This window comes from Balaenoptera borealis (assembly GCF_965194805.1).
Source record: "Balaenoptera borealis genome assembly, chromosome: 16".
NCBI lineage: Eukaryota > Metazoa > Chordata > Mammalia > Artiodactyla > Balaenopteridae > Balaenoptera > Balaenoptera borealis.
This window is the reverse complement of record NC_138872.1, coordinates 29,137,083-29,151,556: the sequence shown is the minus strand read 5'-3', so window position 1 is coordinate 29,151,556 and position 14,474 is coordinate 29,137,083. Positions and strand designations below refer to the sequence as shown.

General features: G+C 39.2%; 1 protein-coding gene and 1 pseudogene across 2 annotated transcripts in view; both read left to right on the top strand.

Moving 5' to 3' along the window:
* Positions 1-14,474, top strand: part of LOC309613913 (protein phosphatase 1 regulatory subunit 3G pseudogene) — a 73,383-nt pseudogene that overhangs the window by 16,443 nt on the left and 42,466 nt on the right. The gene's annotated exons all lie outside the window — the stretch shown is intronic.
* The window catches only part of LOC309613915 (signal-regulatory protein beta-1-like), a 36,598-nt gene that overhangs the window by 4,514 nt on the left and 17,610 nt on the right, over positions 1-14,474 (top strand). Inside the window, exon 2 of the mRNA XM_082361460.1 lies at positions 13,770-14,123. Coding sequence (XP_082217586.1) covers positions 13,770-14,123 — 354 coding nt within the window. The remainder of the gene's footprint in view (positions 1-13,769; positions 14,124-14,474) is intronic.

Below are 14,474 nucleotides of genomic sequence, written 5' to 3'. Positions count from 1 at the left end.
TATATATGTGTTAGCATACTGTACTTGTTTTTCTCTTTCTGACTTACTCCACTCTGTATGTGTGTATGACAGACTCTAACTCCATCCACCTCTTTACAAATACCTCCATTTCATGTCTTTTTATGGATGAGTAATATTCCATTGTATATATGTGCCACATCTTCTTTATTCATGCATCCGATGATGGACACTTAGGTTGCTTCCATGTCCTGGCTATTGTAAATAGAGCTGCAATGAACATTTTGGTACATGACTCTTTTTGAACTATGGTTTTCTCAGGGTATATGCCCAGTAGTGGGATTGCTGGGTCGTATTGTAGTTCTATTTGTAGTTTTTTAAGGAACCTCCATACTGTTCTCCATAGTGGCTGTATCAATTTACATTCCCACCAACAGTGCAAGAGTGTTCCCTTTCCTCCACACCCTCACCAGCATTTATTGTTTCTAGATATTTTGATGATGGCCATTCTGACTGGTGTGAGATGATATCTCAATGTAGTTTTGATTTGCATTTCTATAATGATTAATGATGTTGAGCATTCTTTCATGTGTCTGTTGGCAATCTGTATATCTTCTTTGGAGAAATGTCTATTTAGGTCTTTTGCCCATTTTTGGATTGGGTTGTTTGTTTTTTTGTTACTGAGCTGCATGAGCTGCTTGTAAATCTTGGAGATTAATTCTTTGTCAGTTGCTTCATTTGCAAATATTTTCTCCCATTCTGAGGGTTGTCTTTTGGTCTTGTTTATGGTTTCCTTTGCTGTGCAAAAGCTTTTAAGTTTCATCAGGTCCCATTTGTTTATGTGTCTTTTTATTTCCATTTCTCTAGGAGCTGGGTCAAAAAGGATCTTACTGTGATTTATGTCATAGAGTGTTCTGCCTATGTTTTCCTCTAAATGTTCGATAGTGTCTGGCCTTACACTTAGGTCTTTAATCCATTTTGAGTTTATTTTTGTGTATGCTGTCAGAGAGTGTTCTAATTTCATACTTTTACATGTACCTGTCCAATTTTCCCAGCACCACTTATTGAAGAGGCTGTCTTTTCTCCACTGTATATGCTTGCCTCCTTTATCAAAGATAAGGTGACCATATATGCGTGGATTTATCTCTGGGCTATCTATCCTGTTCCCTTGATCTATGTTTCTGTTTTTGTGCCAGTAACATACTGTCTTGATTACTGTAGCTTTGTAATATAATCTGAATTCAGGGAGCCTGATTCCTCCAGCTCCATTTTTCGTTCTCACGATTGCTTTGGCTATTCAGGGTCTTTTGTGTTTCCATACAAATTGTGAAATTTTTTGTTCTAGTTCTGTGAAAAATGCCAGTGGTAGATTGATAGGGATTGCATTGAATCTGTAGATTGCTTTGGGTAGTAGAGTCATTTTCACAATGTTGATTCTTCCAATCCAAGAACATGGTATATCTCTCCATCTATTTGTATCATCTTTAATTTTTTTCATCAGTGTCATAATTTTCTGCATACAGGTCTTTTGTCCCCTTAGGTAGGTTTATTCCTAGATATTTTATTCTTTTTGTTGCAATGGTAAATGGGAGTGTTTTCTTAATTTCACTTTCAGATTTTTCGTCATTAGTGTATAGAAATGCAAGAGATTTCTGTGCATTAATTTTGTATCCTGCTACTTTACCAAATTCATTGATTAGCTCTAGGAGTTTTCTGGTAGCATCTTTAGGATTCTCTATCTATAGTATCAAGTCATCTGCAAACAGTGACAGCTTTACTTCTTCTTTTCTGATTTGGATTCCTTTCATTTCTTTTTCCTCTCTGATTGCTGTGGCTAACACTTCCAAAACTATGTTGAATAATAGTCATGAGACTGGGCAACCTTGTCTTGTTCCTGATCTTAGTGGAAATGGTTTCAGTTTTTCACCATTGAGGACAATGTTGGCTGTGGGTTTGTCATATATGGCCTTTATTATGTTGAGGAAAGTTCCCTCTATGCCTACCTTCTGCTGGGCTTTTATCATAAATGGGTGTTGAATTTTGTCGAAAGCTTTCTCTGCATCTATTGAGATGATCATATGGTTTTTCTCCTTCAATTTGTTAATATGGTGTATCACATTGATTGATTTGCGTATATTGAAGAAGCCTTGCATTCCTGGGATAAACCCCACTTGATCATGGTGTATGATCCTTTTAATGTGCTGTTGGATTCTGTTTGCTAGTATTTTGTTGAGGATTTTTGCATCTATGTTCATCAGTGATATTGGCCTGTAGTTTTCTTTCTTTGTGACATCTTTGTCTGGTTTTGGTATCAGGGTGATGGTGGCCTCGTAGAATGAGTTTGGGAGTGTTCCTCCCTCTGCAATATTTTGGAAGAGTTTGAGAAGGATAGGTGTTAGCTCTTCTCTAAATGTTTAATAGAATTCACCTGTGAAGCCATCTGGTCCTGGGCTTTTGTTTGTTGGAAGGTTTTTAATCACAGTTTCAATTTCAGTGCTTGTGTTTGGTCTCTTCCTATTTTCTATTTCTTCCTGGTTCAGTCTCGGCACGTTGTGCATTTCTAAGAATCTGTCCATTTCTTCCAGGTTGTCCATTTTATTGGTATAGAGTTGCTTGTAGTAATCTCTCATGATCGTTTGTATTTCTGCAGTGTCAGTGGTTACTTCTCCTTTTTCATTTCTAATTCTATTGATTTGAGTCTTCTCCCTTTTTCTCTTGATGAGTCTGGCTAATGGTTTATCAATTTTGTTTATCTTCTCAAAGAACCAGCTTTTAGTTTCATTGATTTTTGCTATTGTTTCCTTCATTTCTTTTTCATTTATTTCTGACCTGATCATTATGATTTCTTTCCTTCTGCTAGCTTTGGAGTTTTTTTGTTCTTCTTTCTCTAATTGCTTTAGGTGCAAGGTTAGATTGTTTATTCGAGATGTTTCCTGTTTCTTGAGGTAGGCTTGTATTGCTATAAACTTCCCTCTTAGCACTGCTTTTGCTGCGTCCCATAGGTTTTGGTTCGTCGTGTTTTCATTGTCATTTGTTTTTAGGTATTTTTTGATTTCCCCTTTGATTTCTTCAGTGATCACTTCGTTATTAAGTAGTGTATTGTGTAGCCTCCATGTGTTTGTATTTTTTACACATCTTTTCCTGTAATTGATATCTAGTCTCATAGCATTGTGGTCGGAAAAGATACTTGATACGATTTCAATTTTCTTAAATTTACCAAGGCTTGATTTGTGACCCAAGATATGATCTATCCTGGAGAATGTTCCATGAGCACTTGAGAAAAATGTGTATTCTGTTGTTTTGGGGTGGAATGTCATATAAATATCAATTAAGTCAATCTTGTTTAATGTATCATTTAAAGCTTGTGTTTCCTTATTTATTTTCATTTTGGATGATCTGTCCATTGTTGAAAGTGAGGTGTTAAAGTCCCCCACTATGATTGTGTTACTGTCGATTTCCCCTTTTATGGCTTTTAGTATTTGCCTTATGTATTGAGGTGCTCCTATGTTGGGTGTATAAATATTTACAATTGTTATACTTTCCTCTTGGATCGATCCCTTGATCATTATATAGTGTCCTTCTTTGTCTCTTGTAATAGTCTTTATTTTAAAGTCTATTCTGTCTGATATGAGAATTGCTACTCCAGCTCTCTTTTGATTTGCATTTGCATGGAATAACTGTTTCCATCCCCTCACTTTCAGTCTGTATGTGTCCCTAGGTCTGAAGTGGGTCTCTTGTAGACAGCATATATATGGGTCTTGTTTTTGTATCCATTCAGCCAGTCTGTGTCTTTTGGTGGGAGCATTTTATCCATTTACATTCAAGGTAATTATCGATATGTGTGTTCCTATTCCCATTTTCTTAAATGTTTTGGGTTTGTTATTTTAGGTGTTTTCCTTCTCTTGTGTTTCTTGCCTAGAGAAGTTCCTTTAGCATTTGTTGTAAAGCTGGTTTGGTGGTGCTGAACTCTCTCAGCTTTTGCTTGTCTGTAAAGGTTTTAATTTCTCCATCACATCTGAATGAGATCCTTGCTGGATAGAGTAATCTTGTCTGTAGGTTTTTCTCCTTCATCACTTTAAGTATATCCTGCCCCTCCCTTCTGGCTTGCAGAGTTTCTGCTGAAAGATCAGATGTTAACCTTATGGGGATTCCCTTGTGTGTCATTTGTTGTTTTTCCCTTGCTGCTTTTAATATGTTTTCTTTATATTTAATTTTTGATAGTTTGATTAATATGTGTCTTGGCGTGTTTCTCCTTGGGTTTATCCTGTATGGGACTCTCTGTGCTTCCAGGACTTGATTAACTATTTCCTTTCCCATATTAGGGAAGTTTTCAACTATAATCTCTTCAAATATTTTCTCAGTCCCTTTCTTTTTCTCTTCTTCTTCTGGGACCCCTATAATTCGAATGTTGGTGCTTTTAATGTTGTCCCAGAGGTCTCTGAGACTGTCCTCAGTTCTTTTCATTCTTTTTTCTTTATCCTGCTCTGCAGTAGTTATTTCCACCATTTTATCTTTCAGGTCACTTATCCTTTCTTCTTTCTCAGTTATTCTGCTATTGATCACATCTAGAGTATTTTTAATTTCATTTATTGTGTTTTTCATAGTTGCTTGGTTCCTCTTTAGTTCTTCTATGTCCTTGTTAAATGTTTCTTGCATTTTGTCTATTCTATTTCCAAGATTTTGGATCATCCTTACTATCATTATTCTGAATACTTTTTCAGGTAGACTACCTATTTCCTCTTCATTTGTTAGGTCTGGTGTGTTTGGACCCTGCTCCTTCATCTGCTGTGTGTTTTTCTGTCGTCTCATTTTGCTTATCTTACTGGGTTTGGGGTCTCCTTTTCACAGGCTGCAGGTTCGTAGTTCCTGTTGTTTTTGGGATCTGTCCCCATTGGCTAAGGGTGGTTCAGTGGGTTGTGTAGGCTTCCTGGTGGAGGGAACTAGTGCCTGAGTTCTGGTGGATGAGGTTGGATCTTGTCTTTCTGGTGAGCACGTCCACGTCTGGTGGTGTGTTTTGGGGTGTCTGTGGCCTTATTATGATTTTAGGCAGCCTCTCTGCTAATGGATGGGGCTGTGTTCCTGTCTTTCTAGTTGTTTGGCATAGGGTGTAGCTTGCTGGTCGTTGAGTGAAGCTGGGTCTTGATGCTGAGATGGAGATGTCTGAGAGATTTTTGCCGTTTGGTCTTACATGGAGCTGGGAGGTCTCTTGTGGACCAGTGTCCTGAAGTTGGCTCTCCCACCTCAGAGGCACGGCCCTGATGCTTGGCTGGAGCACCAAGAGCCTTTCATCCACACGGCTCAGAGTAAAAGGGAGAAAAAATACAAAGGAAGAAAGAAAGAGGATATAATATAGTGAAGTAAAATAAAGCTATTATAAAGCAAAGCTATACAGACAAAATCTCACCCAGAAGCATATACATATACACTCACAAAAAAAGGAAAAGGGGAAAAATTAATATATCCTGCTCCCAAAGTCCACCTCCTGAGTTTGGGATGATTCGTTGTCTATTCAGGTATTCAACAGATGCAGGCACATCAAGTTGTTTGTGGAGTTTTAATCTGCTGCTTCTGAGGCTGCTGGGAGAGATTTCCCTTTCTCTTCTTTGTTTGCACAGCTCCCGGGGTTCAGCTTTGGATTTGGACCCGCCTCTGAGTGTAGGTCGCCTGCGGGCCTCTCTTCCTCGCCCAGACATAACGGGGTTAAAGGAGTAGCTGCTTCGGGGGCTCTGGCTCACTCAGGCTGGGGGGATGAAGGGGTACAGAGGAGGCGCGGCGAGCCTGCGGCCGCAGAGGACGACGTGACATTGCACCAGCCTGAGGCGCGCCATGCGTTCTCCTGGGAAAGTTGTCCCTGGATCACGGGAGCCTGGCAGTGGCAGGCTGCACCGGCTCCCGGGAGGGGCGGTGTGGAGAGTGCCCTGTGCTCACACACAGGCTTTTTGGTGGCAGCAGCAGCAGCCTTACCGTCTCACGCCCGTCTCTGGGGCCCGCGCTGATCGCCACGGCTCGCGCCCGTCTCTGGAGTTCGTTTAGGCGACGCTCTGAATCCCCTCTCCTTGCACGCCATGAAACAAAGCAGTAAGAAAAAGTCTCTTGCCTCTTCGGCAGCTGCAGACTTTTTCCCGGACTCCCTCCCGGCTAGCTGTGGTGCACTAACCCCTTCAGGCTGTGTTCATGCCACCAACCCCAGTCCTCTCCCTGCGATCTGACCGAACCCCGACACAAATACATCAAAAATATATCTATATGTGGAATAATTCTCACAGAATATCTAATGAACACTGGCAGAAGGACTTAGACTTCTGAAAGGGCAAGAAATTCTCCATGTAACCGGGTAGGACAAAAGAAAAAATAATGAAAATGAGACAGGAATCTGGATGGGACCTGTACCCCTTGGAGGGAGCTGTGAAAGAGGAAAGGTTCTGCACCCTGGCAAGTCCCCTCACAAGTGGGGAGATCAGCTAGGACAGATGAGGAGCTTCAGAGCCTCAGAAGAGAATGCAACAACTGGTTTACAGCAGCTAGAATGGAGAGAGACCGGCACAGATGGTCAGTGCCACAGCCCTGCACTCCCCAGCCTGAGATGTTCATCTGCCCATGTGGGGGGTGGCTGGGTGCTGAAGCTTGGGATTCAGAGATCAAACCTCGGGAAAGGATTGGGGCGGTCTGCGTGGAAACAGCCTGAAGGTCCTGGAGCCTGGTGCAACCCCACCTGAGGGTGTATGCAGAGGAAGGCAGGGCCACCTTAGAGGCCAGGCACCATTGTTTGGGGGATGTGTGAGGGGAGGAGCAGGACATGCCATTGCAGCCTTTTTCCCCATGCATGCTTTCAGGTGGCAGGACACTGCCTACACAAGCTCTAGGAGCTATTGTCAGTCACCACCACTAACCCCTTGCTTCAGGAGCAGTCATGAGGAGCAGTTACAAGATGTCACTGCTGCCCCCTGGGGCTACAGGTGTGGTTGAGAGCTGCCTCCACTCCCATCACATGCTCCAAGGCACGTGTGAGACAACACTGCTGCCAAGAACCCCAGGACCAGGCACCAACCACTGCATCTGCACACCCCCTACCAAGGGGATAATGACCAACACACACTGAGGAAAGAGTTGGCAGGCATCCATACTAAAAATAGCCCTCACACCAAAAATGTTAAACTCACACATGCTACACAGGGACACTCCCACATATAAAGAGTCTTCAAAGACCACAGTAAATAATTTTTTCTCCTAAACTCACAGAATAAGAAAAATATAAGTAAAATGAAGGAGAGGAGCCAATCCCAGTTAAAAGACCAAGAGAATTCTCCTGAAAGAATAAACAATGAAACAGACCTCTTTAGTGTGATAGACACAGATTTCAAAAAGGAGATAATGAAAATACTGAAGGAATTAAGAAAGGGTATCAACAGAAATGCAGTACACTGTAAAAAGGAACTAGAAACTATGAAGAGGAACCAAGAAAAAATAGAAAACTCATTTGCTGAGATGAAAAGTGAACTAAAGGCAATGAAGAGCAGAATGAATAATGCAGAAGAACAAATAAGTAATCTGGAAGATAGAACGATGGAAATCACCCAATCAAGACAGCAGACAGAAAGCCAAACGAAAAAAAAAAATGAAAGCAATATAAGAGACCTATGGGATAATATAAAGCTTACCAATCTACACATAATAGGAATTCCAGAAAGGAAAGAAAGAGAAAAGGGCATCAAAAATGTATTTGAAGAAATTATGGCTGAAGACTTCCCGCACCTAAAGAAGGAAACAGATATCCAGGTACAGGAAGCACAGAGGGTCCCAAACAAGGTAAGCCCAAAGAGACCTACACTAAGACGTATTCTAGTAAAAAAATGGCAAAATTGATAAAGAGGGGATTCTAAAGGCAGAAAGAGAAAAAGAAAGATTTAATTACAAGGGAACCCCTATAAGGCTATCAGCAGATTTCTTTACAGAAACTTGGAAAGCCAGAAGGAAGTGGCAAGATATATTCAAAGCCCTGAAAAGGAAAAATCTGCAACCTAGAATAGTCTACCCAGCAAGATTATCATTTAGAATAGGAGGAGAGATAAAGAATTTCTCAGACAAGCAAAGCTAAAAGAAAACAGCAATACTAAACTTATTCCAAAGGAAATATTGAAAGGTCTTCTCTAGAAAAGAAGTAAGAATATATAGGAAAGAGAAAATCACAGTTGGAAAGCAAATCACTTAAATAAGCTAGTATGCAGATGTTAAAAATCAAAAATATTCTGTGAAAGTGATGATAACCACCATGAACAGCAAAAGGATGAACATGAACATGTAAAAGAGGACATCAGAATCATACTGATAGAATGTGGAAGAGGAGAGTAAGAAAATGTACATTTGTTTTCATTTCCTAGAATGTCTTTGAGCCTCTATGACTACCAGTCTAAGGCAAGTAGATATAGATGGGGTTAATATACTTGAAAAAAAGGGTAACCACAAATCAAAAAACATACAATAGACTCACAAAAACCACAAAGAAGATAAATAAGTATAATACAAAAGAAAATCTTCAAACCACAAAAATAAAATGAAAGGGACAAAGAAGAAATACAAAATCAATGGGAAAACAGGCTTAAAATGGCAATAAATACATAGCTATCAATAATTACGTTAAATATCAATGGAATGAAAGCTCCAATCAAAAAGGTACAGAGTGGCAGATTGGATTAAAAAACAAGAGCCTACAATATGCTGTCTACAGGAGACCCAGTTTAGGGCAGAGGACACACATAGATTGAAAGTAACGGGATGGAAAAAGATATTTCATGCAAACAGAAATGAGAAGAAAGTGGGGGTCACAATACTCATATCAGACAAAATAGACTTTAAAACAAAGACCCTAAAGATAAAGAAGGACACTATATAATGATAAAAGGCTCAACGTAAGAAGAGGATTTTACACTAGTCAACATATATGCACCTAATATAGGAGCAGCCAAATACATAAAACAAATACTAACAGGAATAAAGGGAGAAATTGACAGGAATACAATACTTAGACTTTAACACTCCACTCACACCAATGGACAGATCTTCTAGACAGAATGTCCTAAATGATACAATAGAACAGTTAGACTTCATTGATATTTTCAGGACTTTACACTAAAAAAAACCCAACAGACTACACATTCTTTTCAAGTGCACATGAAACATTCTTTAGGAATGATCACATATTGGGGCACAAAACAGACCTCAAGGAATTTAAGATATAGAAATTATCTCAAACATCTTTTCTGAACACAACAGCATTCAACTAAAAATCAACCACAGAAAAGGAAATGAGAAAAAAGATTACATGGAGACCAATTAACATGTTACTAAAAAACCAATGGGTCGATGATGAAATCAAAGAGGAAATTTAAAAAATACCTTGAGACAAATGACAATGAAAACACAATAATACAAAATCTATGGGATGCAACAAATGCAGTCCTTAGAGGGAAGTTTATAGCATTACAGTTCATAGCCTTCATCAAAAAAACAAGAAAATTCTCAAATAAACAACATAGCCTACCACTTAAAAGCATTAGAAAAAAAGAACAAACAAAATGTAAAGCCAGCAGAAGGGAGGAAATAATAAATATCAGAGAGGAAATAAAATAGAGATTAAAAAAAATTAGAAAAAATCAAAAATACCAAGAATTGGTTCTTTGAAAGGGTAACAAGATTGACAAACCTTTGGCCAGGCTCACCAAGAAGAAAAGAGAGAGATCCTGAATAAACAAAACAAGAAATGAAAAAGACGACATTACATCTGATACTGCAGAAATACAAAAAAACATAAAGGAATACTATGAACAATTACATGCCAACACATTCGGCAACATAGAAGACATGGACAAGTTTCTAGAAACATACAGCCCACCAATACTGAATCAAGAAGAAACAGATAATTTGAACAGACTGATCATGAGAGGTGAAGTAGAATCTGTAATTAAAAACGTCATACAAAAAAAAGTCCAGGACCAGATGGCTTCACAGGTGAACTCTACCAAACATACATAGAAGAACTTATACTGATCCTTCTCAAACTCTTCCAAAAAGTTGAAGAGGAGGGAACACTCCCAAAGACATTCTATGAAGCCACCATTACCCTGATATCACAACCACACAAAGACACCACCAAAAAAGAAAATTACAAACCAATATCTTTGATGCATATAGATGCAAAAATTCTCAACAAAACATTAGCAAACCAAATCCAACAACAAGCAAACAAGATCATACACCACAGACAAGTTGGATTCATCTCAAGTTTACAAGGGTGTTTCGACATACAGAAATAAATCAATATGATACACCCCAGAAACAATACCACATGATCATGTCAATAGATGCAGAAAAAACGTTTCACAAAATTCAACATCAATTCATGATAAAAACTCTTGCTAAAGTGGGTATACAGGGAACAAAACTATTTATGACAAACCCACAGCTAAAATAATACTCAATGGTGAAAATCTGAAAGACTTTCCACTAAAATCTGGAAAAAGACAAGGATGTCCACTCTCACCTCTTCTATTCAACATAGTATTGGAAGTCCCAGCTACAGAAATCAGACAAGAAAAAGGAATAAAAGGTATCTAAATTGGAAGGGAAGAGGTAAAATTGTCATTATATGCAGATGACATGATACTATATATAGAAAATCCTAAAGACTCCACACTACAACTACTAGAACTGATCAACAAATGCCACAAGGTAGCAAGATACAAGATTAATACAGAGAAATTGGTTGCATTTCTTTACACTCACAATGTAATATCAGAAAGGGAATGTAAAACAAACAATGCCTTTAAAACTCACACCCCCAAACATAAAATACTTAGGAATTATCCTGACTAAGGAGGTGAAAGACTTATACACTGAGAACTATAAAACATTAATAAAGGAAATTGAAGATTATTCAAAGAAAAGGAAAGATATCCCATGCTTTTGGATTGGAAGAATTAATATTGTTAAAATGGCCATACTACCCAAAGCAATCTACAGACTTAATTCAGTCTCTATCAAATTACCCATGACATTTTTCCCAGAACTAGAACAAATACTACTAAAATTTATATGGAACCACAAAAGACTCAGAATTGCCAAAGCAATCCTGAAGAAAAAGAACAAAGCAGGAAGCATAACCCTCCCAGACGTCAGACAATACTACAAAGTTACAGTACTCAAAACAACATGGTACTGGCACAAAAACAAACATATGGATCAATGGAACAGAATAGACAGCCCAGAAATAAACCCGCACACTTACAGTCAATTAATCTTTGACAAAGGAAGCAAGAATATATAATGGGAAAAAGATAGTCTCTTCAGCAAGTGGTGTTGGGAAAGTTGGACAGCTGCATGTAAATCAATGAAATTAGAACATACCCTTTCACCATACAAAAAAATAAACTCAAAATACCTTAAAGACTTAAACATAAGTCGTGACACCATAAAACTCCTAGAAGAGATCATAGGCAAAACATTTTTTGACATAAATTGTACCAAAGTTTTCTTAGGTCAGTCTCCCAAGGCAATAGAAATAAAAACAAACAATGGGACCTAATCAAACTTACAAGCTTTTGCATAGCAAAAGAAACCATAAACAAAACAAAAAGACAACCTATTGAATGGGAGAAAATATTCACAAAGGATTTGACCAACAAGGGCTTGCTTTCCTAAATATACAAACAGCTCATACAACTCAACAACATTTCTGCAAAGAATAAATACAAATGGCCAATAGGCACATGAAAAGATGCTTACTAATTTTTAGAGAAATGCAAATCAAAACTAAAATTAGGTACCACCTCACATCAGTCAGAATGGTCAACCTTAAAAGCTCTACAAATAACAAATGCTGGAGAGGATATGGAGAAAAGAGAACTCTCCTATACTGTTAGCAGGAATGTAAGTATGGAAAACAATAAGGAGGCTCCTCAGAAAAATAAAAATATAAAAATAGAATTACCATATGATCCAGCAATCCCACTCATGGGCGTATATCCTGACAAAACTCTTATCCAAAAAGATACATGCACCCCTATGTTCATAGCAGCAGTATTCACAATAACTAAGACATGGGAACAACCTAAAAGTCCATTGACAGATGAATGGATGAAGAAGATGTGGTACCTATATACAATGGAATACTACTCAGCCATAAAAAAGAATGAAATAATGTCATTTGCAGCAACATGAACACAACTAGAGATTATCATACTAAGTGAAGTAAGTCAGAAAGAGAAAAAAGAAACACCATATGATATTTATATGTGGAATCTAAAAGATGACACAGGGAATTCTCTGGTGGTCCAGTGGTTAGGACTCCACACTTCCACTGCAGGGGGCCTGGGTTCGATCCCTGGTCGGGTTACTAGGATCCCACAAGCTACGCCACATGGCCCCCCACGAAAAAAAATGAGGCAAATGAACCTATCCACAAAACAGAAACAGACTCACGAACATAGAGAACAAACTTGTGGTTGCCAAGGGGGAGAGGGTAAGGGTAATGTAATCTATTATATATGGAATGGATAAACAACAAGGTCCTACTATATAGCACAGAGAACTATATTCAGTATGCTATGATAAGCCATAATGGAAAAGAACATATTAAAAAAAGAATGTATATATGTATATACAAGAATATATATATGTATAAATGAGTCAATTTTTGTACAGCAGAAATTACCAAAACATTGTAAATCAACAATACTTCAGTACAAAAAAGTTATAAATCAAGTAAAAAAAATAAACAGAAAGTAACCCCCCAAAGAGATCTATGTCCTATACTCACCTGTGAATATTTTACTTTACTTGGAAAAAGAGATTTTGTAAAAGTGATTAAGACTCTTGGTATGGGGAGAATATCCTAGATTATCAGTGGGGGCCCAATATAATCTTATAAGAAGGAGGCAGGAAAGCCAAAGTTAGAGAAGTACAAGTGACAATGGAAGCAACATTAGAGTCATAAGAAGATGGAAACCATGAGAAAAGGAGCATAGACAGTCTCAAAAATTTGGAGAGACAATGATCAGAGCCTCCAGAAGAAATGTAGCCCAACTAACTCCTTGATTTTAGTCCAGTAATACCATTTCTGGTCCTTTGACATCCAGAATTATAATAAAGCTGTCACTTCAAGGCACTAAATTTTAGATAATTTATTACAGCAGCCTTAGGTAACTAATAAAACATGACTATGTCATTGGAAAAAAATGCTAGGGACTTGAAACAATATTCTACTTTCTTCTTAAACTAAATGTTCATTGTGTTGGGAGCTCTGCACATCACTGCCACTCAAGTATCCAGGTTGTTGGAGCCGACCTCATCATGAGAATGAGGATCTCTGTGGAAGACGGAAGTTGGTCCATAAAGGCTCTTGCAGTTAAATGAATAACCTACGAAATATATCCATCACTTTTCCTCACAACTCAGTGGTCTAAAGAAGTCATGTGGTCCCACCTAATGCAAAGGCCAGAAGTGCAGCTCTCCAGGAGGCCACAAAGTGAACAGCCAGAAATATTAGGTGAAGTATGACACTTCCAAAGAGGGCTCAAGTACTCAAACCCATTCTCTGCCACATCATTTAACCTCTCTGTGCCTCAATTCCTCTCTTGTATTAGGGTCTCACGTTATAGGCTCATTGTGCAGGTTGCATGCAATATACACGCAATGGGCTGAGTTCAAGGCTGGCTCATGGTGTACTAAGTTAATGAAAACTGTTGTTGATAAATAATTGAGAAAACCTACTGGATCACCTAAGGATGAATAAATAACTGGATTGTGTTTCCCTCCAGGAGTGGCAGGTGAGAACGAGCTGCAGGTGATTCAGCCTGAGCGGTCAGTTTCAGTTGCAGCAGGAGAGACGGCCACTCTGCACTGCAACGTGACCTCCCTGCTCCCCGTGGGGCCCGTCAAGTGGTTCAGGGGCACAGGGCCAGGCCGAGAGTTAATCTACAGTTTAAAAGGAGGCGCCTTCCCTCGAGTAACAGATGTTGCAGATACTACAAGGAGAAACAACACGGACTTCTCCATCCGCATCAGTAACATCACCCCAGCAGACACCGGTATGTACTACTGTGTGAAGTTCTGGAGAGCAAGCCCTGACGTGGAGATGAAGTCTGGACCAGGCACTCATCTCGCTGTGAGTGGTGAGTATGGCCTGGGTCTCCTTTGTCCCCCTGGTCTGTGACAGCAAGTCAACAAGAATGCCCTCCACCCTTTGAGAAGAAAGAAAAAAAAAAAAAAGAATCAAGTGCAGCAGTGGGTGCTTATATCATGATCTGATTTCACTCCCTTCTGCAGATCAGGGAAACTGAGGCCTGCAGAGGTCGTGCTACTTGCCAAAGGCCCCGCAACTGGTAAAGCTGGGAAAGTCTGGAACCCCAGTCTGCCTGGCTCCACAGCCCTTGCCTTTTCCCCCCCGTCCGGCCCTTTGGTTCCAGGGATGAGGGAACTGAAAGTCTGAGTGACTCGCCCCGTCACAGCCCAGGTATCACCTC